The sequence below is a fragment of the Bos taurus genome, chromosome 29 (assembly GCF_002263795.3).
Source record: "Bos taurus isolate L1 Dominette 01449 registration number 42190680 breed Hereford chromosome 29, ARS-UCD2.0, whole genome shotgun sequence".
In the NCBI taxonomy this organism is placed as follows: Eukaryota; Metazoa; Chordata; class Mammalia; order Artiodactyla; family Bovidae; genus Bos; species Bos taurus.
Genome location: NC_037356.1, coordinates 42447327 through 42473123, shown reverse-complemented (window position 1 = coordinate 42473123; position 25797 = coordinate 42447327). Strand labels below are relative to the sequence as shown.

Here is a 25797-nt window from a genome sequence, read left to right as displayed (position 1 = left end):
TTGCCACCCCTCAGGTCTGTCTCCTCTCTCTGCTCTGTTCTGGCCCTGGAGACACTGGGCTCATGTAAACCTGTCTCCGCCATGGTCTCGAGTGCTAGAGCCCTGACCCACTCCTTCTCCCTGGGGCTCGGGATCAGGCCCATGTGTTCCAGCCTGTCTGCACAAGGCGGGGCGAAGCCTGATTTCAACCCCTGTGGGCTTTTGCGCAGAACGGACAATTCATCTGATTGGACTGCTGAACTGGGAAAATTTCCAGGCACACCTGGGAATTGGGGGGCCTCTCCCACCTGTCTTCTGGGAAAGCAGCCTTGGCACATGCCAGTGCAGGGGGGTGGCAGGGGGGCCTAGGAGGGTAGATAAGCTCCAGCATGCCTCGTGCTGTCTCCCCATGGCTCCTCGTGCTATCTCCCCTTGGCTCATGCCACAGGCTTTGACGAGCACCTGCTCTCCTGGGACGGGGAGCCTGGGTGACTAATGCCCCTGCTGCAGGGTTCCCAGAGCCCAACCCTTATCAGCCCTGCCCACCTGGCCTTCTCCAGAAGAGAAGGTGCTCACCAGCCGACCCTCAACCTTTCCCAACACCGTCGGGAAGCGCCATAAAGACACTTCTTAAAACACATCATTGAATTCCTGTTCGCCCACTGCACTTTATGGTTCTGGCACAACCTGCTTCCTACAGCTCAGCTTTCGTGCCTGGGAGCTGCTGAAAGCTTCGTCTGGGGTCAGACCTCCCCATCAAACTTTACTGCAAACATCTTTTTTCCAGCACCTGTTTCACTGAGCTGTGAAATACTCTCACCTCTCCAAAAAAGAAAGAAAATTAAAGCGTATGTTGTACATCTTTTATAAGAAAAATAAAACTCACTTGTGCTTTAAGTCTGCACCTGTGCTTCTGGCAGAGGGAGGTAGTGCGTGTCAGAAATGCGTGGGGTGGGACTTCTCTGGTGGCCCAGTGGGTAAGACTTCTCGCTCCCAATGCAGGGGACCTGGGTTCGATCTTTGGGCAGGGAATTAGATCCCACATGCCACAACAAAGACCCAGCACAGCCAAATAAATAAAAATATATATTAAAAAAAAGACATGCGTGGGGCGCATGCCCACCCTAGGGTCCTGCCTCTCCTCCTGGAGCAAGTTGAGGGAGCCTGGGGGCAGCCCCCCTGGCAGGTGAAGCTGAGGCCCTAAAGACAGTGCTCGGGTCCTCAGCTGGTTTCTCCTCTCCCATAAATCAGACTAGCACCGCCTGTAGCTCTTCCGGGTCGCCACTTTGCTCTGGAGATGTACGAGGACTTGGCACCCCGCACACCGGCCCTAGGAGGTATGCACTTGGGGACCACAGACCGGAAGGGCAGGCTGACAGGTGTCCCCAGGGCTGGCACCTAGACCGCTGGTGGCCACGCAGGCAGCTCTGGCAGTCTTCATTGGCTGTCTCTGGGAAGTAGAGCTGTGTTTTGGTCTTTGCTGGAGAGAAGGGGGGCTGTGGGGGCTGGGAGTCACTCAGAGCAGGCCCCGGGTCCTGGGGGTGACAGTGCAGGACAGAGCCCTGGGCCAGCTCCTGCCCTGGGTTCCTTCTGCTTGCCTGTGACCAGGGCCAATTGCTCAGCTGCTTTTGTAGAGCAAGGTGGTGGTCTCTGCCAATTGGTGTCTGCTAGGGGACATGAGCCATCTCTGGGTGCCTGAGGCTGCCCCAGCTGGAGGAACTCCGCTATGGGAGTCCTGTGGGGTCGCCTTGGACCAGACCCTCCGGTGTCACAGCATGGGCTTTCGTTGGCCACAGTCCAGCCGGCTGTGAGTACTGGTACTCGAGTACCCTGAGACCTCAGAGGGGGACTTTGGTCACAGTTGTGCAAGATGACAAATATGGGGACCCAAAGAACTTAAAAGGGCTTTCCTGTGGCTCAGATGGTAAAGAATCTGCCTGCAATGCAGGAGACTTGGCTTCGATCCCTGGGTCAGGGAGGTCCCCTGGAGAAGGGAATGGCAACCCACTCCAGTATTCTTGCCTGAGAAGTCCGTGGACAGAGGAGCCTGGCGGGCTTCAGTCCACGGGGTCGCAAGGAGTCAGACAGGACTTAGCGACTGAGCAGCAGCAGCAGATCTCACCCCCAGGAAGGAGTGAGTGTGTCTGATGTCTGGATGGCGCCCGACAGCTTCCTCTTCGTTTTCACAGCCACCTTCTCGCTCATAGCAAGCTCGGGTGCTGGGGAGGGCCTTCCTCACCCCTGTTCTAGAGATGAGAAAACTGAGGTGGGGAGGGTGAGCGCCTTGCGCATGAACACGACAGTCGGAGGGCATGAACCCAAACCTGGGGGGCCGAGGAGCAAGAGCGGAGTGGAAACCCCCGCACGGCTGGGCCCTGGGCCAGCGCGGGCCTCGGACAAGCTGGGGAGGCACCCAGAGCCTAGCTTTTGCTCTCCAGTCCAGCTGCTCTAGATCTCGCTCCATTCCCCACGCAAAGGCTCTCTCCTACATCAAGGCTTTTGAACGTGCTGCTCCTTCCTCCCAGAAGACCCTGTCCTTTCAGCAAACTTGCCCTCAGCCTTCAGGTCTCAGATCCTTGGTTCATTGATTCACCCCAGGGACCCTCACATGTGCCCTATGCTGTGCCCAGTGCTGGGAATCCAGCATAAATACGACCGGTCCACATACGGCCAGGGTCAAGCAGAACACAGATGGTAGGGCAGGCAGCTATTCTGGGGAGGGGGAGGGCCACGAGGAGGGGGCAGTAAAGGAAGACCAGGCGGGAGGCACAGCAGGCGCAAAGGCCCTGAGGCAGGCAACAGCGTGGCTGCTGGGGGATGGAAGGCTCAGGGTTGAAGTGCGGTAGGGAGGGTAGCATGGGAGGAGGTTGCGGAAAGAGGCAGGCTCTCCAAGCATGGGTAAGCACCTGGAGTTTGAGCTGAGCTTTGCACCAAGAGACTTCTGACTGAGATCTCTGGGCTGCTGTGTCAGGGTGGGCACCGGGAGTCAGCTGGGAGTGGGGGCTTTCGGAGGGCACTGCTGTTGCTGCTGCTAGGGAGCAGTTAATGATGGAGGCTTGGCCCTGGAGGGGATAAGCAGAAGGCCTGGCTTCCGTGGTGTTGTGGGGATAAATCTGACAGTCTGCAGATGGATAGAAGGGGGATGGAAGAGAAAGGAAAGACCCCTGGTTGGGGGCCCCAGCAAAGTCTGGGGCCACCCACTGAGAAGGTAGGAAGGACGGAGGGGTCCCAGGTTCAGTTCTGCACGCAGAGAGTTTGGGGATGAGAGCAGGATGCAGGCCTTGGGGGGCAGTTGCTCAGAAGAGATGAGAAGCTGGGGGTGCACCCGGGATTTGGGATGCATGGAACTGACGTGAAGACCGTGGGAGAGAGACTTCCCTGGTGGTCCAGTGGCTGGCACTGCCTTCCAGTGCAGGGAGGGTGTGGGGGGTGGGGGGGGTGGGGGGGGGTGGGGGGGGTGTGGGTTCCACCCTTGAGCTGAGATCTCACATTCCCTAGGGCCAGAAAGCAAAAACGTTTTTCAAAAAAGCCAGAAAGGATATTGTAACAAACTCAAAAGAGACTTTAAACATGGTCTACATAAGAAAAAAAAATCTTTAAAAGAAAAGAGGGTGTGGATTAAGGAAGAAGGGAGGCCACAAGGAGGCTGTGGAGGGCCAGGGAGCGGCCTGGGGCCAGGAGGCGGGGTCCAGAGAGGGAAGGAGGGGTCTGGGGTGCTGAGCACACAAGGGAGTCCAGAAAGGGCCACTGAGTGAGTTCAGGCGGCCAGCATGGTGCCTCTGACCTTGGCCTTGACAGAGAGGTGGGGCTGGGGGGAGGAAGACGTGGAGACAGAACTTAGGCGGTGGAGGAGAGCGGCAGAGAGAGGAGGCCACAGCTATAGTGCGTGGCATGCGGGGTCGAGGGAGGGTTCTGTTTTCGTAGAGCGGGTACAGGAGAAGGTGTTTGAGGGCAGCCTGGTGGAGGGGGAGCGCAAGAGGAGTCCTTGGGAGGTGAGCTGGGCAGCATCGGCTGGGAGGATGGACCTTTGTGCCCACTGACCCGAGAGAGGGAGAACGCGATGTGGGCAGGTGTATGTGTGTGGGGGGAGGCAGCACCCCATAGCTGTCTGACTGGGAGGAAGAGTGGAGGAGGCTTGGAGAGGGAGAAGGGGGAGGAGGGACTCACTTCCAAAGCAGCAGCTGCCTTGGCCACCTGGGGGAGATGGAGAGTTTAGAGGGAGCCTCTGCTAAGTTGGTAGGAGTTTTCTCCAGTGATTTGCCGCTCCTGGGGCAGACCGGACACATTGGGGGTACTTCTTCCAGGAGGCTGGTCCGGCCTCCTCTCTGCTCGGTCAGGCCCCAGACCTCACCTTGCCTCCCAGCGTGGTTCGTGTGTGCGTGCTAAGCTGCTTCAGTCAGATCCGACTCTTTGTGACCCCGTGGACTGTAGCCCACCAGGCTCCTCTGTCCATGGGATTCTCCTGGCATGAATACTGGAGTGGGTTGCCATTTCCTTCTCCAGGGGATCTTTCCGACCCAGGGATCAAACCTGTCTCTTATGTCTCCTGCATTGGGTTCTTTACCGCTGGCGCCACCTCGGAAGCCTGGTGCATGGTGGGAGCTCAGTAGAAACCTGTTAACCGACTGATGTGTGTTCAGACTGCCAGGGAGAGGCAGAGCCTGGATGGAGTGGTGGAGGGGAGCGGGTTGACTGAGCCCGGCTGCCCTGGTGGCCTCGGGCCGGCAGGGGGAGCCCACGAGCTGCAAGCCTGGACCTCCGCTCCCCTGCCTGGTGTGGCCCAAAGGGAAGACCAGGCCCAGCAAGGGGAACCAGCCTGGGTGGACCCAGAGTCTGTGAGTGGATGAGGAGGGCCTAGCTTCCCACTCAAATCACTAGCCGTCTGACTACAGGTGGCCTCCTAACCTTCCTGGGACCATTTGCTCATCTGTAAAATGGGGACGATTCCAGCCATGCCCTTGAGTCAAACAGGGGGACACCCCAGCGGGGCATCTGTGGGTAGGGAGCCTTCTGGCAATGCAGGGGCCGTGCCGCAAACAGGTACCACACCTACTTGGTTCTGCCGGCCTGTGAGGAGGACGGTTGTCCTGGTTCCCTGTGTCCCGCTGCCTACACATAACAGCGATGATGATGTAACTGATTGATGATGTAACTGATTCAGTGCCACCAACCTGCCTGGCCTTAGCATGTATGAGTAAGCTTGAAATCACTCTGCAAGGGCTGTCTTAATCCCCATTCTATACATGAGGATACTAGGGGCTCAGAGGTGTGGAAGCAGCTGTCAATTGGGAGAGTTTAATTCTGAACCCCTGAGAGACACCCTCCACCTCCATGAGCCTCAATTTCCCTTCCTAACAAAGGGGGTGGGGCAAGCTCTTCCAGGGGACCCTCCTTCCGCATGCCCTCCCCTTGAGCTTGCGGAAGGGTGAATGCACAGGGCTGCTTTGCATCCTTGGACAAAGCGAGCCTTCTCTGGACGGCAGACAGGAGACCTGTGGGCGGTGGGGGGGGGGGGGCCCCTGGGCTGCTCCCCTCCCCACCCGCCTGACTGTCCCGCCCCATCCCGCTGCAGCGTTTCTGAAGGGCCTGAGTGACAAGCAACGGGAGGAACATTACTTCTGCCGGGACTTCGTCAGGCTGAAGAAGATCCCGACGTGGAAGGAGACGGCGAAAGGTAGGCCCTGATCTGGGGACCCAGCTGGCTGAGTGTGGTGTGGTCCCTGCAGACCCTTGTCTGGGGAGAATTGTCCAGACAAGGCCAAAGAGAGGAAGGGTGGCGGCATTTATGAGTGCTTGCTCTGCACCGGGCACTTTGAAGCGTCACCTCTTTTCATTATTAACACAGCCTGAGGTAGGTTTGGTAGTTTGTTGAAAAATGATTTCTTTCTTTCTTAAAAAAATATTTATTTGTTTGGCTGCACCAGGTCTTCGTTGCGGCCTGAGGGAGCTTTGGTTTTGGCTTTAGTGCAGAATCTTAGTTGCAGCATTCGAGATCTAGTTCCCTGATTAGGGATCGAACCTGGGCCCCCTGCACTGGATGTGTGGCGTCTTAGCCACCGGAGCCCCAGGGAAGTCCTTGGTTTGGCTTTTATCCCCGTTATGTCATTGGGAAACTGAGCCTTAGACGCGTGATGCCATGGCTGCTAGAGCCGGGATTTGCCGGCCTGGTGCAGTGGCCTGCGGGTCAGCGTCCTCATGAGGACCTCAGCCCTGCACGTTGCAGAGCTGGTGACCGGGAACCCGGGCCAAGTCACGTAGTGCTCCCAAGTCTCAGGTGTTTGTTGTTGTTTAGCTGCTAAGTCGTGTCCGACTCTTTTGCGACCCCATGGGTTATAGCCCAGCAGTCCATGGCTCCTCTGTCCATGGGGTTGTCCAGACAAGAATACTGGAGTGGGTTGCCATTTCCCTCTCCAGTGGATCTTCCCGACCCAGGGATTGAACCCTCCTCTCCTGCATTGGCAGGCAGATTCTTTGCCACTGAGCCACCTGGGAAGCGTTAGGTCTGGGTGACCCAGTGTGTAAAACGGGGATGGATGGCAAGGCTTCTCTACCTGTGTGTAGCATTGCTGTGAAGATTCAAGGAAATGAGTGTGTGCTGCACACAGGAGTAGGCGCTTGGTCAGTGTGAGCTGTCCTCAATCGGGTCATCGGTCCCTGTGAGGCACCCTGCCTTTGGAGGCAGAGGGCGGTTGATGGGGGTTTGCCTGACCAGGGACCCTGGTGGCTCGCTCCACCATGGGGGCCTCCCCGTGACCACCCCTCGGCCTCTGCTTGTTCCAGGGGTGACCGTGAAGGTGGAGGAGCCCAAGTACAAGAAGGACAAGCAGCTCAACGAGAAGATCTCCCTGTTCCGAGGTGACATCACCAAGCTGGAGGTGGATGCCATCGTCAATGCCGGTGAGTGGGGCCTTTGGGCCGGGCCTGAGTCCGAGACCCCGGCGGCCGCCTCGTCCCTGTGCCAGGCCTGCTCGGACGCCACCTGGCTCCAGTGAGGCTCTGGTTGCCACTTGAGGGTGGCCCGCTGGCGCCGCGGATGCCTCTCCCCGTGGAAAGCCTGACCTGCCGTGTCAGGGATGCCTTGGCTGAGCTGCCTCGAAGCTCTGAGACCCATTAGCAGCCGGGAAGGGAGAGAGTTGGGCTGGAATCGCGCAGGGCGGCCCTGCCAGGAAGGCAGAGGCCAGAGGGGGTGGTCCGACCTCGGGGGCTGCAGATGGCCCCGAGCACTGCTTTTCTTCCTCCGCCTCCTGCCCACCCGGCCCCGCTCTGAACGGGGGGCGGGCGAGGGAGCACGTCGGGGAGCGTGTCGGGGGAAGGGTAGGGGGCAGAGGCCCTGTGCCCATGCTTGGCTCCCTGCAGCATCTTGCTGGCTTGGCCATTTCTTGTGATGTGTTGAGGAGTCTGCTGTTTCTCTCCCTTCTCGGGAGCAGGAGAAAGGTGGTTGTAATCCTTCCAGGTGGTGGTTGTCTGGCCGAGGTCAGGAGTGGGGTGTCAGGGGACGGTCAAGTCCAGCGGGTACTCACATGGTTCAGGGGACAAGGGCAAGTGGGATCTGTACTCCCCTCCCCCCACTGTGGCACAGGCGGCACAGGAAGGAGCCTCCTTGTTAGAGAAAGGTTCGCAGACCTGGGCGGACCCTCTTGTCTGGACTTCGATTCACAGGGAACCTCTGCTGTGTGAGCCCCCCCGGCCCAGCTGCGCAGTCTCGGGCACCCCAGGAGGGTCTCGAATCTCCTTTGTCTCACCCTTGGGCTTGCAGCCATTGGCGGACCCCAGAGCTGCCCGGGGTGTGGAGTGGCGGAGTGACTGGTTCTGGGTGGTGCCCATGCTGCACTGGCTAAGTGACAGGGCTGGAGAGACCTGGGGAGAGGGGCAGCTTGGCCCCTCGGCGCCTGCGTGTCAGTGGCTGGGGCTGTCCTTCCGGCAGTGGCATTGCGAGTGCGTCTCCTCGCTGGTGTTCGCAGACCTGTATGGCCACAGGGGTGTTCCTTCCCCCCACATCGCCTGTCTCAGGGCACAGGTGACCAGTCATGGGAAGGCAGGAGTTCTGACTCGGAGCAGAGCAGGTGGGATTTCTGCTCTCGTGTTTCTCTCGGGCCACTTGGATGGTGGGTGCAGGGAGGCCTCCATGTGAGGGCTCAGGGCTAAGACAGGTCATAGTGGCCCAGAGGAGAAGGGTCTTTTTGCTGCCTGGACCCTGGAGGGCTGGTCTGGGGTGGAAGACCAAGCCGTGGGGCCCCGGCTGAGGGGACAGTGCCACAGCACTGTGAGGCTGCCCTTCCTGGTGCCCTTGGCCCTGCAGTCACTGGCAAGGGTGTGCGAGGTGCCCCGCTGATGTTCTGGTTCCGTCACTATGTCGTGTCCGACTCTTTGCGACCCCATGGACTGCAGCATGCCAGGCTTCCGTGTCCTTCACTGCCTCCCGGAGTTTGCTCAGGTAGGTTGGCCAAAAACTTTGAGTTTTTCCTTAACATCTTATGGAAAAGCCCGAGTGAACTTTTTGGCCAACACCATGCCCTTCTTTCTGAGCTGCAAAGCAGCCAGAGGGAAGCGTGGGACATCTTGTCACCTCCTTCACAGCCAGGTGGATGGTTGGTGGCGGGAGGGAGGGTGTGGGAACCAAGGCAGGGTGTTGGCGGGAGGCAGATAGAGCAGGCTGGGGGCTCTGGAGTCTGCTCGAGGGTGTAGGAATTAATGGCTCTTCCCGAGCACCCCCGTGCCTGGCCAGACTCAGAGGGCAGCGGCTCTATCGGCCTCTCGTGCCCTCTGGAAAGCACTTTGGCCCTGGCTTCATTTGATTCTCCAGAACTGGGGGCCGGCAGTGTTTGCCACACCTGTCTGGGGACTCGCCTTCTCTGTGGACTTTCCTGGGCTTGCATGATGGGGTAGGTAGTGGGAACCCTGTTAGGAGCTGACCCTCATGAACTGTGATGCTCACGCAGCAGAGCTTCCACATAGAGCCGGCATCCCCTGAAGACCCTCCCTCCAGGTCTTCCCGGCCAGGTGTTTGAGTGGCCTTGGCTCTGATCGGATCTCAGGGGTCCTTGGTAGTTTGGGGACCCTCCAGCGTCCTCCCTGAGCCTTGGCTCAGCCTGCGGCCGCCGCCCACCAGGGGGCAGCAGAGATCGCGGTTCCCGCGCCCTCCAGAGCCCGTAAATCAGCGTGTTTATTAGCGGAATAAAAGTCGCGGCAACGCGGGGCTTTTCGGGGCTGCATAAATCTGGTCTGTGCCTCGTGAAACCCATATGTGCTTAATTCATATGTAAAGTTTCAAGCAGGAAGAGAATACGTGTCCATTAAATTCTATTTGACTTGATTATACTCATTAGCCGTGAATAATTGCTTCTCAGCGCCGACCGCCGAGCCGCCACAATGAGCAAAAGGAGCCCAGCAATTATCTCTGGGTGGGAATTTTTAAATTTTTATTTTTGAAGTCAAGGGCAGCGTTGACCCGGCTGGGATCGGTGGCCCATGGGGAGCTGTGTGGGTCGGACAGGGCTGGGGGCTTGAGGTTTGCTGTGGAGCTTCTGAATTTTTTGTGGGGGTGGGGGTATGGTGGGGGGCGTCTTTCCTCGTCCCCGGGGCCAGATGGGGAAGGGTGGGGAAGATGCCATCCTGCCTGGGCCTGGCTCCAGCTGCGGGGACCGTGGAGGGGGAGGCCTGCAGGGCTATGGAAAGGGCCTGTGAGAGAAAGGGGTCCGCACCCCCGGAGCCGCCTCCATCGTGAAGAGCTGGGGCTGGGGGGGGGTCTCCAGCCCATCCCTAGGGGGAACCCTGGGTGTCCTCCCTGCCTGCCCTCTTTACTCCTGCCCTCCCCACAGAGGGACTCCACCCCCGGCCTCTCTCAGGACTTTGGAGACTCAGACTGTTTCCCAAACGTTCCCCTGGCATCTCAAGTCCAGGACTGGTCTTTACTCCGCTCTGCTGGTGTGTGATGTGTGATTGGGGTGTGTGTGCTGTGTGTGTGCCTGTGACAGTGGATGCGCGTGTGTGGTTTGTTGTGTGTATCACACTGTTGTGTTATGTGGTAGATGGAGGGGGCTGGGGCTGGGTAGAAGGGTATGTGCCTGGCCGGTGGCAGGGCATGAGGTCCCAGGGGATGGGACCAAAGCCCCTCAACCCCGCCAAGTGCAGTGCAGGCCCCCAGGCCCTCCTGGGACTTGCCCCAGTGGCTGCTGGCCGAGGCCACTTGCTCAGGCAGAGCCTGGAGAGAGTCTGGGGCTCCGGCCATCTGCTCTGGCCGTGGCTCCCGCCCACGGGGGCACACGGCATCCATCTTAATTATATTGGGCTGCCACGCTGCCCAGATAAGCCAGAGAGCTCCTGAAGCCCCCATTCTCCGGGGCAGCGCCTGCCTCTCCAGCTTGGTCCACGTCTCTCCCCGCGTGTGGGGAGAACCAGGCTGGCATCTCCTCCGGAGAAAGCTCAGGTCTGGGGGATCCCCCCCGGGGGGTGAGGTGCATCAGCTTCTGGAGTGTTCATGTCTTCCCTTTGCCACGAGATGGGAGAGCACTGTGAGAGGAGGCAGCGTGACCTTGAGAGGGTCCCTTCCATGCCCTTGAAGTTCCCAGCAAACCAAGCCCGTGCTTGTGGGCCCCTACTTCCTGACAGACAGCCGAGTCTCAGGCAGGAAGTGTCCTGTCACACAGGAAGACCCCTCTTCTGGGTCCTTACAGGGTCCGATTGCTAGCTTTGGCCTTCAGGACATGATGGGACCGAGTGTCCCCAGACACTGCCCAGCTGTCTCAGGCTGGTGTGCCAGGGCCGTGGGCACAGAGGCCAGGAGCTAGCTGGGAATCGTAACTTTCCAGTCAGCCATGCTGCGGCCTCCGGTCCGGCATCTCCAAGCCTCTATTTCCCCATCTGGAAAATGGAGCGTCGTTGGCCCCGCCCCAGAGAGTGGGGCTGAGGGTGACATGCACTCAGGCCCATCCGGCCCTGGGCCAAGGGCCTGGCACGTAGCGAGGCCCCCGTAAATTAGTATTGGAAAGTCAGCGTGAGAGCAACTAAGTAGAATATAATGTGACAAAGCAGTGGAAGCGCGGTCTGAACAGAGCGCCACGCGTCGCCTCAGGGACCAATTAATTCTGCAAGGAGGTGGCGGGAGGCGCAGGGGGTCAGGGGAGCCTTTGAGGGGCCCAGGCGCACGGGCCCGGGCCCTGCGGAACGGGTGGGAAGCCATGTTTCAGAGCGACAAGCTGGCCGCTCTGGGAGGTTTTTAAGCTGCTTATTTATTTAAAATAAGGCATGAAGTGGTGCTCTGTTTCCTTAAGTCTTGGGGCTTTGATTTGTGAGAATCTGCCAGCTGCTTCCGTCACCCTCCTCCCCCCAAGCCAGCCAGAGCCCTCCCTTCATTCCTGCTGCTGTCTGGAGGGCCCAGAGGAGCCCGGCCCCCGGCTGTCCCTGGGCCACCGCTCTGAGCCAGTGATTTAGAGACCGCCTTGATGGACTAGCAAGCAGGGGGGCCGAGGGACGCCGACTGCCTTGTGGGAAGTGATCTGACGCTAAACTGTCGCCGTAAATCGCTTTATCTGTCACTTCAGATTTAAATGTGTTTGCTGAGGCTTGCCGGCCGGCCGGGCCTCTGCAGCCGCCTGCCTTCAGCAGCAACTTCCCTGCGGCGGGCATGGAGGGCAGGCAGGAACCTGTGAGCCTTGGAGACCTCACTGGGCCCTGGTCCCTGGGGAGCGTAGGTGAGACGGGCCTCACCCTCCATGCTGACCGCATGGCATCCCCACAAAGCAGGGGATGATCCCCATCTTCAGTGATCAAACTGAGGCTCAGAGGACGAGATAACATGCCCTAGCTGGGCAGGTGAACGAGTTGGAATTTGAACTCCTGTGTAGCTTTTCATTCATTCGTTCAGCAGACAGACATGGCAGGCCTGTCGTGTACCAGGCACTGGGGTAAGCCCTGGGCTACGAAAGACTCAATCTCAATCCTCAAATGCAGAGTGAAACATGCGAATGGAATGGAAACAGACAGTAGAGTGTCTGAGGGATGGGAGTCACACCTGCAGGGGTGGGAGGGAATCTGGAAGGCTGCCTGGAGGAGGCAGCGCTTGAGCTGAGAAGTGGGGATCTGAGTCAGAAGTCAGACAAGGATATAACAAGGGGAGAAAGGGAGAGCGCTTGCAGGGAGGGGTGAGGAGGTGGGACTCAGGGGAAACTCTGGGGGCTAGGAATAAGCCACGGTGGGTTCTGAGCTGAGGGTTTCTCTCTCTGGTATATCCACACCCCATGCTACCTCTCCTGGCCTCTTGGTCTTATTATATCAGCCCCATGGTGTTGATGAGAAACTGAGGTTCAGAGACTTGAAGCCACTTGCCTGATGCCACACAGTTAAACAGTAGTGGCACAGATGGGGAGGTTTGCCGGACTCCAGAGCCTCCAGGAAATGCTTCCCCCCACACACACCTTTTTAAAGAGTAGCTGGGACTACCTTCTCTTTGTCCCTTTTTCTTTTCTGGTTTAAAAATCTGAGTCCCCAGGTTGGGTGTGTTGTCATCTGTCCTCCCTGCAGGGACATAGAGAAGTGGGGCGGAAATGGGGCATGGTGGGTGGTCAATGCAGAAAAGAAGGGTCCAGGTTCATTGGCCCCGCGAGGCCTTGTGGTGGGCTGCATCTCCTGTGGCTTTCCTGTCCTCTGGCCCAGTGCCTGCCCCGAGCACCCCCCACCGAGCCCTGCTTCTGGGCTGGGGGCAGGGTGCCTTTGCCTGTTCCCCCTGGGCCAGGGGCTGCCCCCACACTGCACGTATCATCTCGTTTCTGAGGCTGGTACTCGTGTTCCCCCAGCTTACAGACGAGGAGACTGAGGCACGCAAGGGGTGCAGTGCTTGGTAAAAAGGCCGAGCCAGGAAGAACCCTCATCTTTCGATCTTGGGGTTTGAGAGGGACGTCATTGAACTTGCATTTTCAGAAGCTCCCTTTGGGTCCAGTCTGGGGGTGAGGGGCCGAGTGGCCCACAGAGAGGCGTGGGCTGCAGGTAGCCCCCTCTCCCACATTAGAAAGCCCAGGACACCGGAGACAGTGCCAAGGCCTGATTTCCACCACTGCAGGAGGAGACGGCTCGTTTCCACAAGGTCGAGAAGCGGTTACGTAAATTCATAAATGATGGATCTCTGCTGAATTATTGAGATTCCCTCGAGGGCTCGTGGGGCCTGGTCCAGTGAGTCGAGCTCTGGCCAACGGGCGGGACTTGAGGATCCCGGCAGGTCCTTTCCCCCCAAGCTCTTCTGCCAAGTTTCCCTTTGACGGTCAGATTGTTCCTGTCCTTCCAGAGGGAACGTGATGGTGAGCTGTGGACCTTGGACCGGTTGACCCTTTGTCCTGAGACTCAGTAAACGTTTGTTGAATGAATGAGTGATCACACGTCCTTGAGAGTTGGCGTGAGGGCAGGAGGGACCAGATGAACCAGTGATTCCCCCCTGGGTCGCTGGGACGTCAGCTGCCCCAGCCCAGGCCCTACGCCGCCCCTCTGGTCGCAGAAGTCAGGGCGGGAAGGGACTAAAGCCTCGTGTAGATGAGGACGCTGCTGGTGAGGTTCCTGGCTCAGTGTGAGGCTCAGTGACCTTGGCCTGCTGCCAAGACAGTCGCAGTGTCATAGGGAAACCCAGAGAGGGACAGTGACCTGCTCAGGGTCACTCTCTAGCATGCCCTTCCTCCTGTGTCTCTTTCTCCCCATCACCAGGAGCAATTGGTCAGGAAACGGGGGTGGGGGGGTGGGGAGGGGCAGGGCTCCGCCGCCCACCACCCACTCCGAGGGGCCCCGAGCCACTTCCTCCCGGCTCCTCTTGTCCTTGAGGACACCCAGCCTCACCCACACCTGTGTGCCCGTCTGTGTCCCCAGCATGCTCTCCACCCCGGGCACTGAGCTGAGGAGGCCGGAGCTTGTGGGAATGTGTGTGTTTTGAAATTAATGGGGACCATTAAATTGGCCAGGCATGAAAAGGGCTGGATCTGCAGGCCTTGGCTCGCTCTCCCGGAATGATCCGCCAGCGCCTTGGCAAAGGGCTGCCTGGTCGGCTTCGGGCCTCCCCAGGAGGCTGTGGCTTGCCTGCCATTTAACGCATGGGTGCCCTGTGTCCCTAGGAGGTGAAGGGGCTCTGAGAGCCAGAGATCCCTCTGGAAACTGGGGGCCCCTTCCCTGTCTCTCAACAGGCAGCTCTGCAGACAGTGCTGTTTGCGGGAGTGTTGAGATGAATCTGTTTTCCCTAGACCGCTGGGCTTCCCTGGTGGCTCAGATGGTAAAGAATCTGCCTACAGTGCAGGAGACTCGGGTTCGATCCCTGGGTCGAGAAGGTCCCTCGGAGAAGAGAATGGCAACCCACTCCAGTATTCTTGCCTAGAGAATCTGAGAGGGTAACAGGCAGGAAGGCCAAGGGTCTCCAAACGGAGGAAATAGGCTGCAAGTGTCTCTTAAAATTGTGTTGCTATGACGACACCTGGTTCCACCTGAACTTAACTTTTCTCAAACCTTGAGCTAAGGTTTTTTTTTCTTATGGAAATGTTTTTCTTAAGCTATGTTAATGAAACTGTGTATTTGCTTTGGAATTTGCCTTTCTTCAAAATGGTTCCACCTAAGACTGTTTTCCTTTTCTCAAACCTTGGGCTGATAATAGCTCCACAAACCAGTATTCATATCAATTGTTTAATGGCTGGGGTTGACACACCTCATTCCATCCTATCTTAAAAATGCGAATTGTGGGAGAGGGGCCGGGGAAACTCCCTCAGCCTTGAGGGGTCTCTGTCATCTGATTAATAGCTTTCTAACAGACGTAAAACAGCTTGCTGAAACTACCAAGGGGAGCACTCTCCATCCCCCTTCTGATGTCTATGTCAGAAGCTTTCTGTGTCCCTTTTTTACTTTAATAAAACTCTGCTACACAGAAGCTCTTGAGTGATCAAGAGTTGGTCCCTGGTCCTGAAGCCAGATCTTCTTCTTCAGAGATTAGGAATCCCACACTGTTCACTGTAAGCCATCAAATCCCATGGACAGGAGACCCTGGCAGGTTACAGTCCATGGAGTCGCAGAGTCGGATATGACTGAGCAACTAACACTTTCGCCCTTTCACCAGACCCCTAGGGTGGGCTCACACACATGTCAGAGTCTGACTTTGGGGGCTCCTGGGTGAGACCTGGCCTGGTCCCAACTTGGGGTGGCCTTTAGGATATGTTGTTATTCAGTTGCTGAGTTGTGTCTGATTCTTTATGACCCCATAGACTGTAGCACGCCAGGCTCCTCTGTCCTCTACTATCTCCCAGAGTTTGCTCAAACTCATGTTGATTAAGTCAGTGATGCTATCTAACCATCTCATCCTCTGTCACCCCCTTCTCCTTTTGCCTTCAATCTTTCCCAGCATTAGGCTCTTTTCCAATGAGTCGGCTCTTTGCAATCAGGTGGCCAAATTATTGGAGCTTTAGCTTCAGCATCAGCCCTTACAGTGAGTATGACCTAGAAGAGAGTCAAGGGATTCAGCGCCACCCGCCCGCCCAGCCCCCTTACCTCCCACTCTCTAGATAGCCCCATCAGCTCTGGAGTCTCCAACTCAGGACAATGCAGTTGGAGTTGGAGAGACCTGGGCATGAGTCCTGGCTGCACTGTGCACTGGCTGTGTGGCTTCAGGCAAGCTCCTTCACCTTTCTGAGCCTCAATTTTCTTTCTGTGAAATGGGGATATAAGTGTTCCAGGACCCAGTGTTGTGAGTTTGAAAGGAGACAGTTCATGGGGGGCACTCAGCATGATGACGTCTGGGGTAGAGGAAGCCCAGGAAGTGCCAACTCTGTGCCCGCTGCGGTGGCTGGTTCCGTGGAACCGGGCCTGCTGTGCACGAGCACCTTCCTGGCCTCCCTGTGGTGAGCTGAGCACTTGTTGGGCCCAAGGCAGCTGAGGAGGGCGCTTCCTGACTGCCAGGAAGGATTTGGGGTCTCCGGACCACGAGCACGCAGGGCAGGTGGGCTAGCCCCCCTCCCCTCTGCTCTGCTTTTGTCAGGACTGGTGTGTGTGTCACATGGCAACAGCCCCAGCCGGGGGATGTCCCCCTTCCTGGGGGTGGGGTGGGGTGTTGACTGAAGCTCTCTTGTTAGCACTTGGTGGACTCCGCTGAGCTGGAAGAACTGAAGCCACCAGCGCTCCCCTCCTCTCTCCTCCTTGGGGTCTTCTTGAATTTCAGAAGCTCACCTTTGGGGCTTATTTAGTTACTTTGTAAATTATTTGTGCTGATGTTTCCTCAGGCCCTGCTGGCAGCAGTGACCCCATCACTGGTTCCCTTTCCCTGTAATCTTATTATTATTATTATTTTTGACCACACTGAGCAGCCTGTGGGATCTTAGTTCCCCAACCAGGAATCGAACCCTCTCCCCGTCAGTGAAAGCAAGGAGTCCCAACCACTGGACCACCAGGGAACTTACACGCCCCCCAGCCCCACAGTCTTGATTCATCACTTATAGAAAGGGCGCAGCTGTCCTAGTGGGGGTGGGGACAGGCCTGGAGGGCCCCACAGGTGCAGCACGGCTGACCTTGGAGGCTGCTCACAAAATATCGGTAGACTGGGGTAGAATCTGGTCCCATGTGCTGCTGCTCCAGGTCTGTTTCCAGTGTGCACCCCAGGGGAAGATTAAGAGGAGAAAGTGAGTGGGTATCTGTAGTGCCTTGCACACTGGAGGGCTCAGTAAATGCTGAGTACTGTTCTTATGAGTGAAGCATCTCACCGTACCACCCACTAGACTGGAGCCCCTGGAGGGCAGCGGCAGGACCCACTGACCCCAGGTCTCCATCCGTGGACAGGGCTGGCACATGGCTGGTGCCCATCTGTGGAGGGGGGGCGCCTGAGAATATGTGCACAGCAGGTCCCCAGGGGGGACACAAAAGAACGGGAACTAACGATGCATCTCGGTGAGGGCTGTTGGGTGGAAGCAGGCCTGCCCAGTGGGCACAACCATGGAGGGGGCTCCCTCTGCCTTACGTACTAGGCAGGTGAGGGACTGCAGCTTCTTATGTCCTTGTGGAAGTGTCAGAAGCCAGCGAGGACTTGGAAGCCAGCAGCTTGGGCTGTAGCCCTGGGGGAGATCACGTACTTGGTTGTGGACCTGGGTGGCCCCAGTGGGCCTGTGTGGCCCCGAGAGGGTGGCGGCAAGGGGTGGACACGGCCGGCTGGCATCACCTGCTTCGGTTCATTGAATCCCCATCAGATCACCCACACCCAAAGGCAACAAGTGGTCCTTGTACAGTGGTGCCCACCCTCCTCCTCCCCATTGCTGCTTCCTCCCCCTCTTCGGACATTGTAATTGCCATAAAAATAGGAGCTGAGCTGCAGTGGCTGCTGCGGAGCGTGTGGGAAGAGAGAGGCCCGGCAGTCAACCGTCCCCCTGCCGGCAGGGGCCCGCGTATGTTTCATTGTCGCTGCCTGGCTGTATTTCACGTAGGTTTAAACATCATCAAACACCACATCCCTTTTGAGAAGCAAGAGCTGCCTTGTTGAGGAGAAACAGGAACATTGAAATCTGCGGAGCAAATGGCCCAGAGTTGACATTTGCGACGGGAGCTTTATAGCTCCGTCAAAGGCGTTAAGGCCAGCCTGGCAGCCAGCGGAGAACCTGCTGGTGAGGCTCACAGGTCACGGGAAGCTGGGGTGGTTCCAGCTGAAGCCTTGGAGTTTGGCAGAGAAGGGACCAGAGTGTTGCAGGCAGGGCCGGGGTGGGGGGTGATCGAACTCTGTGGATCACCGACCACCTCTCGGCCTCCCCGGCTTTGACCTTGCCTCAGCCAAGTCTCCCTCCTAACAAGGCAGATGGGAGCCCCGTTTGGTTCGTGGAGCAGGGTGCTGGGCTCTGGGGCTCAGGGGGTGGGAGTGGGGACACGCCAGGGACTAGGGCTGCTGCAGCCGCTTCCAAGCCCCTTTGACCCTGAGCAGGATACACCTCCCCTCTGAGCCTCGGTTTCCTCGTCTGTAAACCCGGGAGAGTGACGCCTTCTCTGAAGGTGGTTTGGGAGATGGAGATGCATGCAAATGCCTGGCAAGTCATTGGAACTCAATAAATGGTGCCTGTTACCGCCGAGCAAGTAGGCGTTTGAGCTGGAATTGATTTTTTTAAGAATGTTTAAGCTACCTATTTCCACTGAAAAACAGGTATAATAAAACCGGGGAACCATTAAAACAGGAATAAAAAGAAGTGACAAGGAGGATGCTGGCCTGGACATTAATAGAAATGTGCCCTGTGCTCCTGGCCACACCTGGAACCCTCTGGCCTGGATGCTCTTGGCACGTGCTGTCTGACCTGCTGGCCTCTTGCCTCGTTCCCGGGTCTGCTCAGCCCGTGGAATGCTGGTGTCTGGTCGAACCAGGGCCCATGGTTCATACCTGCCCTTGTTTTTTATGCTCTTGGTGACTGCTTGGGCAGCTTGGCTCCTGGTACTTACCTTGGCCCCATCCAGAAGACACCTCAAAACTAGGCCTTTGTAACAACTCTATTTCTACTGTGTGAAAAGTGGCCGTGAACTTCCCTGGTGGTCCAGGGGTTAAGAATCCACCTGCCAACGCAGGAAACACGGATTCGATCCCTGGTCTGGGAAGATTCCACATGCCGCAGAGCAACTAAAGCCCATGCACCACAACTGCTGAGGCCCGCGTGCCCTAGAGCTCAAGGTTTGCAACAAGAGAATCCACCGCAATGAGAAGTCCGTGCATGGCAATGAAGAGTAGCCCCCGCTAGCTACAACTAGAGAAAGTTGTACAACAAGTTGTACAACAAGGGCAGCGGTGAAGACCTAGCACCGCCAAAAATAAATAATAAATACATTTTTTAAAAAGGAAAGTGGCCTTGAGCTTCCTGGCAGCCATAGCAAAATGGGAAATAAGATTTTGGTTCTGTGACTCTAAACTTGGAAATCTGCTTATATTTCAGCTTCATGCCTCTTTCTCATACTTTCTCCTCTGCCTCTGCCATCCTTACCAGCTATTCTTTATTTGCCTACGGCTGCTTCACCCCTTGCTCCAGACCCCGCCTCTAAGTGCACCCCCCCTCGCAGCTTTGCTCCCGACTTGGGAGGGCCCTCTGCCCTCTAGTTTGTCGCCTGGCCTCTGGGCCTCTTGCCTCGCGTAAGCCCACTGGGTCTGCCACTGTGATTTCTCTCAGATGAGCCAGTGACTAATAAGGGTTGCCCCCAGGGGGCCGGCAAAATCTTTCCCTCCTTAATATCGGAGTTTAAAAATGTGTCACCATCGATTTGAAGGAAAGACTTGTTCCTGCTGAGAAAAGTGGCCTGGAGATTCGTCTCGCCTTAGGAATTACACCCAGGCAGCTGCATACATTCCAGAGCCACAGAGGCTCTCCATGCAAATGCCGCCTCTCAGCCCCACAGCCAGCCTGGAGAGCCCCCAGAGCTGGCATCCCGCCTGCCCACCTCGCGAGCTCCCACAGGTACTCTGGGGGCCCCGTTGCAGGGGGGCATCCTTGATGAGAAGAGCCTTATTTCTCTCCACCTGTTTGTGGTGAAGCTGGAGACTGAGCCCATAACTAATTCCATACCGTGATGTGCTTTAACCCTGGAGAAGGAGGAGTGACTTCTGAGAGGGGGGGTCCCCACAGCCCCAGGGGGGGGTCCCTCCTTCACCCTTGCATGTGGATCTGTTGGCTGCACATAGATTTGTCCCAAGGGTGGGATTAAAAAAAATAGGGCCTGGATGCCTCGTCTCCTGACCCTGTTTCACCCTTGCCTGGAAGGGACTTGTTTGGGTCATTTTGCCTATCCCCCTGTCTCCAGGCAGGCTCCCTCCCCTCTGGCTGGCAGGCCTGCCCCTGGCACTTTGCCCTCATCCTGGCCCAACCTCCTGCCCCACAGCCCCAGACCATGGTCCCCTCCTGGTCCAGCTGACCAGGATAATCAGCGTAACAATGACCTGGTGGGTGGCTTTTCAGCCTGGAAAGCTGGTGACTAATCTCCAGCCAGGAAGCTTGAGCCAGATCCTGGGTACTGTCCACTGGGCCACGTTACCCTTGAATGAGTGAGTGAGTGAGGGCAGTGGGCCCATGGTAACCCCACGTAGTTCCAGGTATCTATGAGTGGGCACAGCGTCAGCCCAGGATGGGGGTGTTTGGAGAGCTTGGGAGAGGTCAGGACACCCTGTCCCCCTCTGTCACATGGAGGTTGTGGCGGCTTTATTCTCCTGGGAGGCTCACGCAAGCGTGGCACAGAGCAGAGGGGTGGCCTTGGCGGGCACCAGGATGGTGGCCTGCAATCTGTGGTCTGGCTCTTCTGCCGGGAGCTTAGTGCCGAGTGGGAGAGAGGTGGCCCCAGGGTGCTGGTGTGCCCTCCCTGGTTTTGGGGGAGCCAGTGCAACAGGCAGTGAGGGTAAAGGTGAGCAAGAGGTTTGCAGCCTCCCAGGCGCTTGCTGAGTCGTCGTTTGTCACCTGGTGTAGGGATGTCTGCAGGCTGGTCCCGGTGTCTGCCATCCCAGCTACAGAAAGGGCCCTGCCAGGGCTCTTGGCAGCCGTTACCCTGGGGAAGGAGGGACTTTATTCTTCCGGGCTAAATGTTATCGCCTTTATAGACTTTGGAAATCAATTTTATGGCCTGCGAAATACGGAAAACGCTGGAGGGGAATGAACCACAGGGTTGCCTCTGGCCCTGAAAGGTCAGGTGGCCGAGGGTGAAGGGGCAGGGCTCACATTTATCCACGTCTGGGTCACTCTTTGTTGACTGTCATAGCTGGAAGGGGCTTCTCTGGTGGTGCAGTGGTAAAGAATCTGCCTGCCAATGCAAGAGATGCAGGTTCGATCCCTGGATCAGGAAGATCCCCTGGCAACTCGCTGGGGAAGTGACTGGTACACACTGACATGGTCGGGCCTCAGAATCTCTCCTGCCATTTCTTTTTTAAAAATGATTTTATTTATTTATTTATGGCTGTGCAGGGTCTTCGTCGCTGCGTAGGCTTTTCTCCAGTTGCAGCAAGTGGGAGCCGCTCTCTAGTTGCGGTGTGTGAATCTCCCATTGCGGTGCCGTCTCTTGTTGAGGAGCACGGGCTGTAGGGCACACAGGCTCAGCAGTTGTGGTGCCAGTACTGGCAACTTGCTCCAGTACTCTTGCCTGAAAATTCCATGGACAGAGGAGCCTGGTGGGCTGCAGTCCACGGGGTTGGAAAGAGCTGGACACGACTGAGTGACTGAACATGCATACACATGTAGCTGGAAGTGGGGCAGGGATGGTGTGCACCAGAGAGGGCCCTGGAATTCTGTCGGGAGGGTCAGCCTGAGGCTTCAGGACCTGCCCCCTTTGTCAGCTGGTTCCCACTGAACTGGGCTGGCTACTGATAATTGTCGCTTCTTCCTAGACATCCCTCTATACCAGCTGCCTCCTCTCGGGTGCCATCCAGGGCACCTCGCCAGCCACAGGGCAGTGTAGTAAAAAAAAAATCAGTCCTCTGGGTTTTGCCAGCTGCGATGCTGGCCTGGCAGGGGCTCCCACCTGCTGAAGGTGCTTCGTCTCCGAGCAGAGTTGGACCACCGGGAGCTGGGTAGGGTGTATGGATGCAGTGGGAGCCCCCTGCAAATCCTCCTCCCTTTCCTGGGCCCAGGACCCTTGAGGGAAGCTCTGAGGGTCTGCCCCAGGAGAAGGCTGCTTCTCTGCTCTTCTCTTGATGTGCAGAGAGCTCCTACACGTCAATAAGAAAAATGGGCAAAAGCTGTGGACAGGCAATTCCCAGTCAGAGAAAAACAAATGGCCAGTAAACAAGTGAAAAGATGCAGAACTTCGCCGGTAATCAGGAAAAAGCTAATTGAAATAAGACATATCACTCTCCACGGCTGGAGAAGAGGCGGAGGCTGGAATTGCCGATGCGCGCAGGTTTGGTCCCTGGAGGAGGGAAAGGCAGCGGAAAACCGGCCTTTGCTGGGCTCACCCCTGCGGCTCGCACGGCCGGCGCAAGTCTTGGAAAGAATTGCTTTATCCCAGAAAACACGGAGACCTTCTCTTTGCTCACAGGGAGTCTCAGCAGGACCACTGCTGCCCTTGTGGCCCCCGGTTTGCCATGCCCACCACTGGAGACGCTCCTGGGGGGATTGGCGCCCGGCCTCATTCCCACGCTCAGCTCCCTTGGCCATGGTCTGTCTGGGCCTGGCCTCTTATGGGGTGGACACTGCTCCCTGCTGGGCAGTGCCTCTGGGTTTCAGCTCTGTCTGCAAACTCATGGCTGGTGCCGGAGCTGCGCTGCACAACTAGGGGGAGAGGGTATCCGTCGAGGCCACAGTGGAGATGGGGGCCCTCAGCGTTGGGCAGCCCTGGCTCTTGTCACAGCTTCTTCATCCCTGGGATCCTTGATTTAGGGAAGGTCTTGCGCAAATAGTGACCTTGACTCTCTGACTCTCTGGGCATCGTGATGGGTACACCCACATCGTCTGGCCTCAGAATCTCTCCTGCCATTACTTTTTTTAAAAATGATTTTATTTATTTATCTATGGCTGTGCGGGGTCTTCGTCGCTGCGTAGGCTTTTCTCCAGTTGCAGCAAGGGGTAGCCGCTCTCTAGTTGCGGTGTGTGAATCTCCCATTGCAGTGCCGTCTCTTGTTGAGGCGCACGGGCCCTAGGGCACACAGGCTCAGCAGTTGTGGTGCACGGGCTTAGTTGCTCTGTCGCATGTGGGATCTTCCTGAATGAGGGATCAAACCCGTGTCTCCTGCACTGGCAGGTGGATCCTTTACCACTGAGCCATCAGGGAAGCCCCTTTCCTGCCATTTCTGGTTCCTCTCGGACCCTCTCCAGTCCAGACCAGTTGATGATTTTGGGCCGCTCACCTCCTAGCCAATGCACCCTCTCTTCCCATTTTCACGTTTGACTCTGGTCATTCAGGCTCCAGGTCCCGGCTTGGATGTCATTTCCTCCCGCAGCCTGCCACCTGCTCCGTAGCACAGCCGTCCATTCGTTGAGCAGGTGCAGGGCTCTGAGGCTGCAAGGACAAGCAATGGAGATGTGGTTCCAGGAGCTGGACACCCTGGGGAGCTACACCGTTGCCTACAATGACTTGATTCTGGAGGCACACCTGTCGGGAGGGTCAGGAAGAGGGGTGCGGGGAGCATCCCAGACAGAGGCCTGAGGTGGCTCCCTGGGGGTGTCTCAGCTTCTTTCCCCCAGGAGCAGGGAAGGCAGAAGGAGGCCGGGGCGGTTGGCGGCTGCTCCTGGAAGCCCAGTCGCCCTTTTTCTGCCTGCCCCAAGAGGGCGGCCCTTATCTATAGAGCCCAGCGTGGCCCGACCACAGCAGAGCTGCCTTTGATGCGGAGCTCAAGGGAGAGCACAAGTCTCACTTCAAAGGGCTTCAGTCCCGGGGAATCTGGGTCTCCAAGTCCTTGAATCAGCCTGCCCCTCCTGGCCAGCAGGAGAGCCCCGGCCTGGGGGAGACCTGAGCTTGGAGCTGGGCTCCTAGGGTCCCAGGCAGCCTCCGCTCGTGGCTCCCTCCTTCCTGTCCTCCAGCCCCCAAGGCCCAGCCTCCTGCCAGCCTTCCCTTTCCTGGACCCCCATCCTGGACGGAGGAGGGCACAGCCCACCTCCCTTCATTCAGAGAGTATGAAATGAGGGAGGCCCAGCCGCCTCTAAAAGACACTCAGGGTACAGTGGGAGCAGTGGGCACAGCGCAGGGTATGAGTCCAACTAGGGGGATCCAAAGTAGTGGGCGCTGGTCAGGGAAGGCTTCCTGGAGGAGGCCTGCCTGGGGAGGCTTACTTCCCTGCAGCGATATCTGGTGGGGGCTGGCCTGTGCCTTTCCCTCCAGGTTCACAGATCCCAGTCAGGCTCCTTAACTGGCCTAGGACCTGGTTCACACACGAACCTCTGTCACCATAGCTTTGGGCAAGCTCCTTAGGCCCGGGCGTCAGTTTACCTGCTTGAAAGTGGGGATGAGCGAGGACGGAACACGGTGACAGATGTCTGGTGCCTGGCACCATTGGGCAGCACTGCCTTGCCTCTCACAGATAGAAGTCCCCCCTAATCATGAGGTGCCAGATGTGGGCCGTCCCACGGGGAGGACACACAGCCATTACAAGACCCCAGGGTGCCGCCCGGGTGTGCCAAGTGTCAGCTCCCGAGGACCGAGGCCTCGCTGAGAGCATGTCTCCTGCGTCTTCCCGGTCACAGGTTCCATCTGCCAGCCCCTGGGGAGCCGCCATCCCTGCTGATGGGCCTTCAGCCCCTCACCCCGGGCTTGTAATCTCAGCTCTAAGGGACTGCAATCCCTTTCTCCAGCCCCACCACAACTAATCCATTCGCCAGGGCCCCGATCCAAGAGAAAGCTAATTAAAGAATTTCTGCTCTTGGCTCAGCCTGGGCTTTGAAGATTCCCCTTGGTCTTCCCGAGTATCTGAAAACAGGTGGAGAAAGGGGGCCTCAGAAAGGGTGTCGGATAAGCCCCCAGAGCCTCAGTAATAGGCTTAATCCCCACAAAGCCGGCAGACGTCAAATGGTCCCCCCGCCCAGCACTGCTGAGAAGGTGCTCAGGGCTCGTGACCCCGTGGGCCCCAGACCGCACGCTTCCCTGCCCCTGGTTTTCTGTGACCGTGAGGCCGTGTGTTTCCCCAGGAGGGTCAAGGCCGTGGAAGGGGAGGGCGCAGGCCCCTGGCCGCACCGTCTGCAGAGCAGTGAGTGGCATTGTGACGCTGAATCTTCTTGTCTGTGACGCCGGAGGTCCCTGCGGGAGGATGGCTGTGACTCCTGGCACGGACCTGATGTCCCGTCAGGCGGGCTCGCTTCCTCCTGCCCCTCTGTCCAGAGCCTCCCATGTTTCTTTCGAGAGCTTGTGTGCCTTTTGGAGATTTTAATCAACCAACCACGACCACATGGCATTATTCAACACTGTGAGCGGAGTGTGTGAGCCACGGGGAGCGGGGTCTTTAGGGTCCTGCTCACTTGCTGTCTGGGGACCTGGCACTCAGTAGGTGCCAATAAAGACTTGTTGGGCGTGTGGTTGGTAGACCCTCCTGAGAGGGGTGCTGTTTGCTCTCACAGGACTTCCTCTACCATTGCTGTCTTCAGAAAATGCCTGCAGGGTCTTTAGGGGAATCACTGAGCCCCTGAATGTGGGTCGGGAGGATCTTAGAGTCAGCCCTCCTCAACACTCTGAGCCAAGCCTGGTATAACACCTGGAGAGAATCGGGGTGTTGGCGGCCACACCAGCCACCCCCTGCCCCCTCCCAGGCTGCTGCTCCCCATTTCCCTTGCAGTCCTGGGGGTGCAGGGAGCATTTAGACCCGCAGTCCCCCGTGCGGGGGCCTTGGGCCTGTATCACGGAAATAAAAATGATAAAAAAACAGTCACTGAATTCTGGGTGGCAGTAAATTACTTAACACCTGAAACGGGTTGAAATGTGGCCACTGTGGCTTTTAATAAGCCCATCTCCAATGCCGCCGCTTCCGTGGGGAGCCGGCCGGCCTCTTCTCGAGGCATAATTTCTTCATGTCCCAGGCTTGGCAGCGGTGCAAATAAGATTTCACGTCCCCTGTAAATCTCTGCGGGGGGAGTGCCGGGTTTTCATTTGTGCTGTCAGTTAGCAGCTCGAGGGAGCCTATTTACTCCGCCTCAGAAGGAGAGGGTCCCTCAGAGGTGCTGGTGCCAGGCCTGGGGGCGGCGGGCTGTGCAGAGGCCGGTGCTGACAAGGGGACGAGGGCTGTGGAGGATGGGAGGGGAGGCAGGTGGGCTGGGGGCGCCTGAAAGTGATGCGCGACCTCCTCCCAGCCCTTGGGAGGCAGCGTTTCGGGGCTGGCGGGGGACCTCGGCTCTGTCTGGGGCCTCGTACTCTGGTGCGGGGTGGGATTGGGGTTGTTAGGCCCCTCCCGGGTTTGGT

At 57.7% G+C, this 25797-nt stretch overlaps 1 protein-coding gene across 2 annotated transcripts in view; it reads left to right on the top strand.

The window, feature by feature from the left end:
• Positions 1–25797, top strand: part of MACROD1 (mono-ADP ribosylhydrolase 1) — a 154267-nt gene that overhangs the window by 5049 nt on the left and 123421 nt on the right. For both annotated transcript variants that reach the window (XM_010821141.2, NM_001046509.1), the window contains exons 2-3: positions 5552–5653; positions 6760–6876. In XM_010821141.2, coding sequence (XP_010819443.1) covers positions 5552–5653; positions 6760–6876 — 219 coding nt within the window. The remainder of the gene's footprint in view (positions 1–5551; positions 5654–6759; positions 6877–25797) is intronic.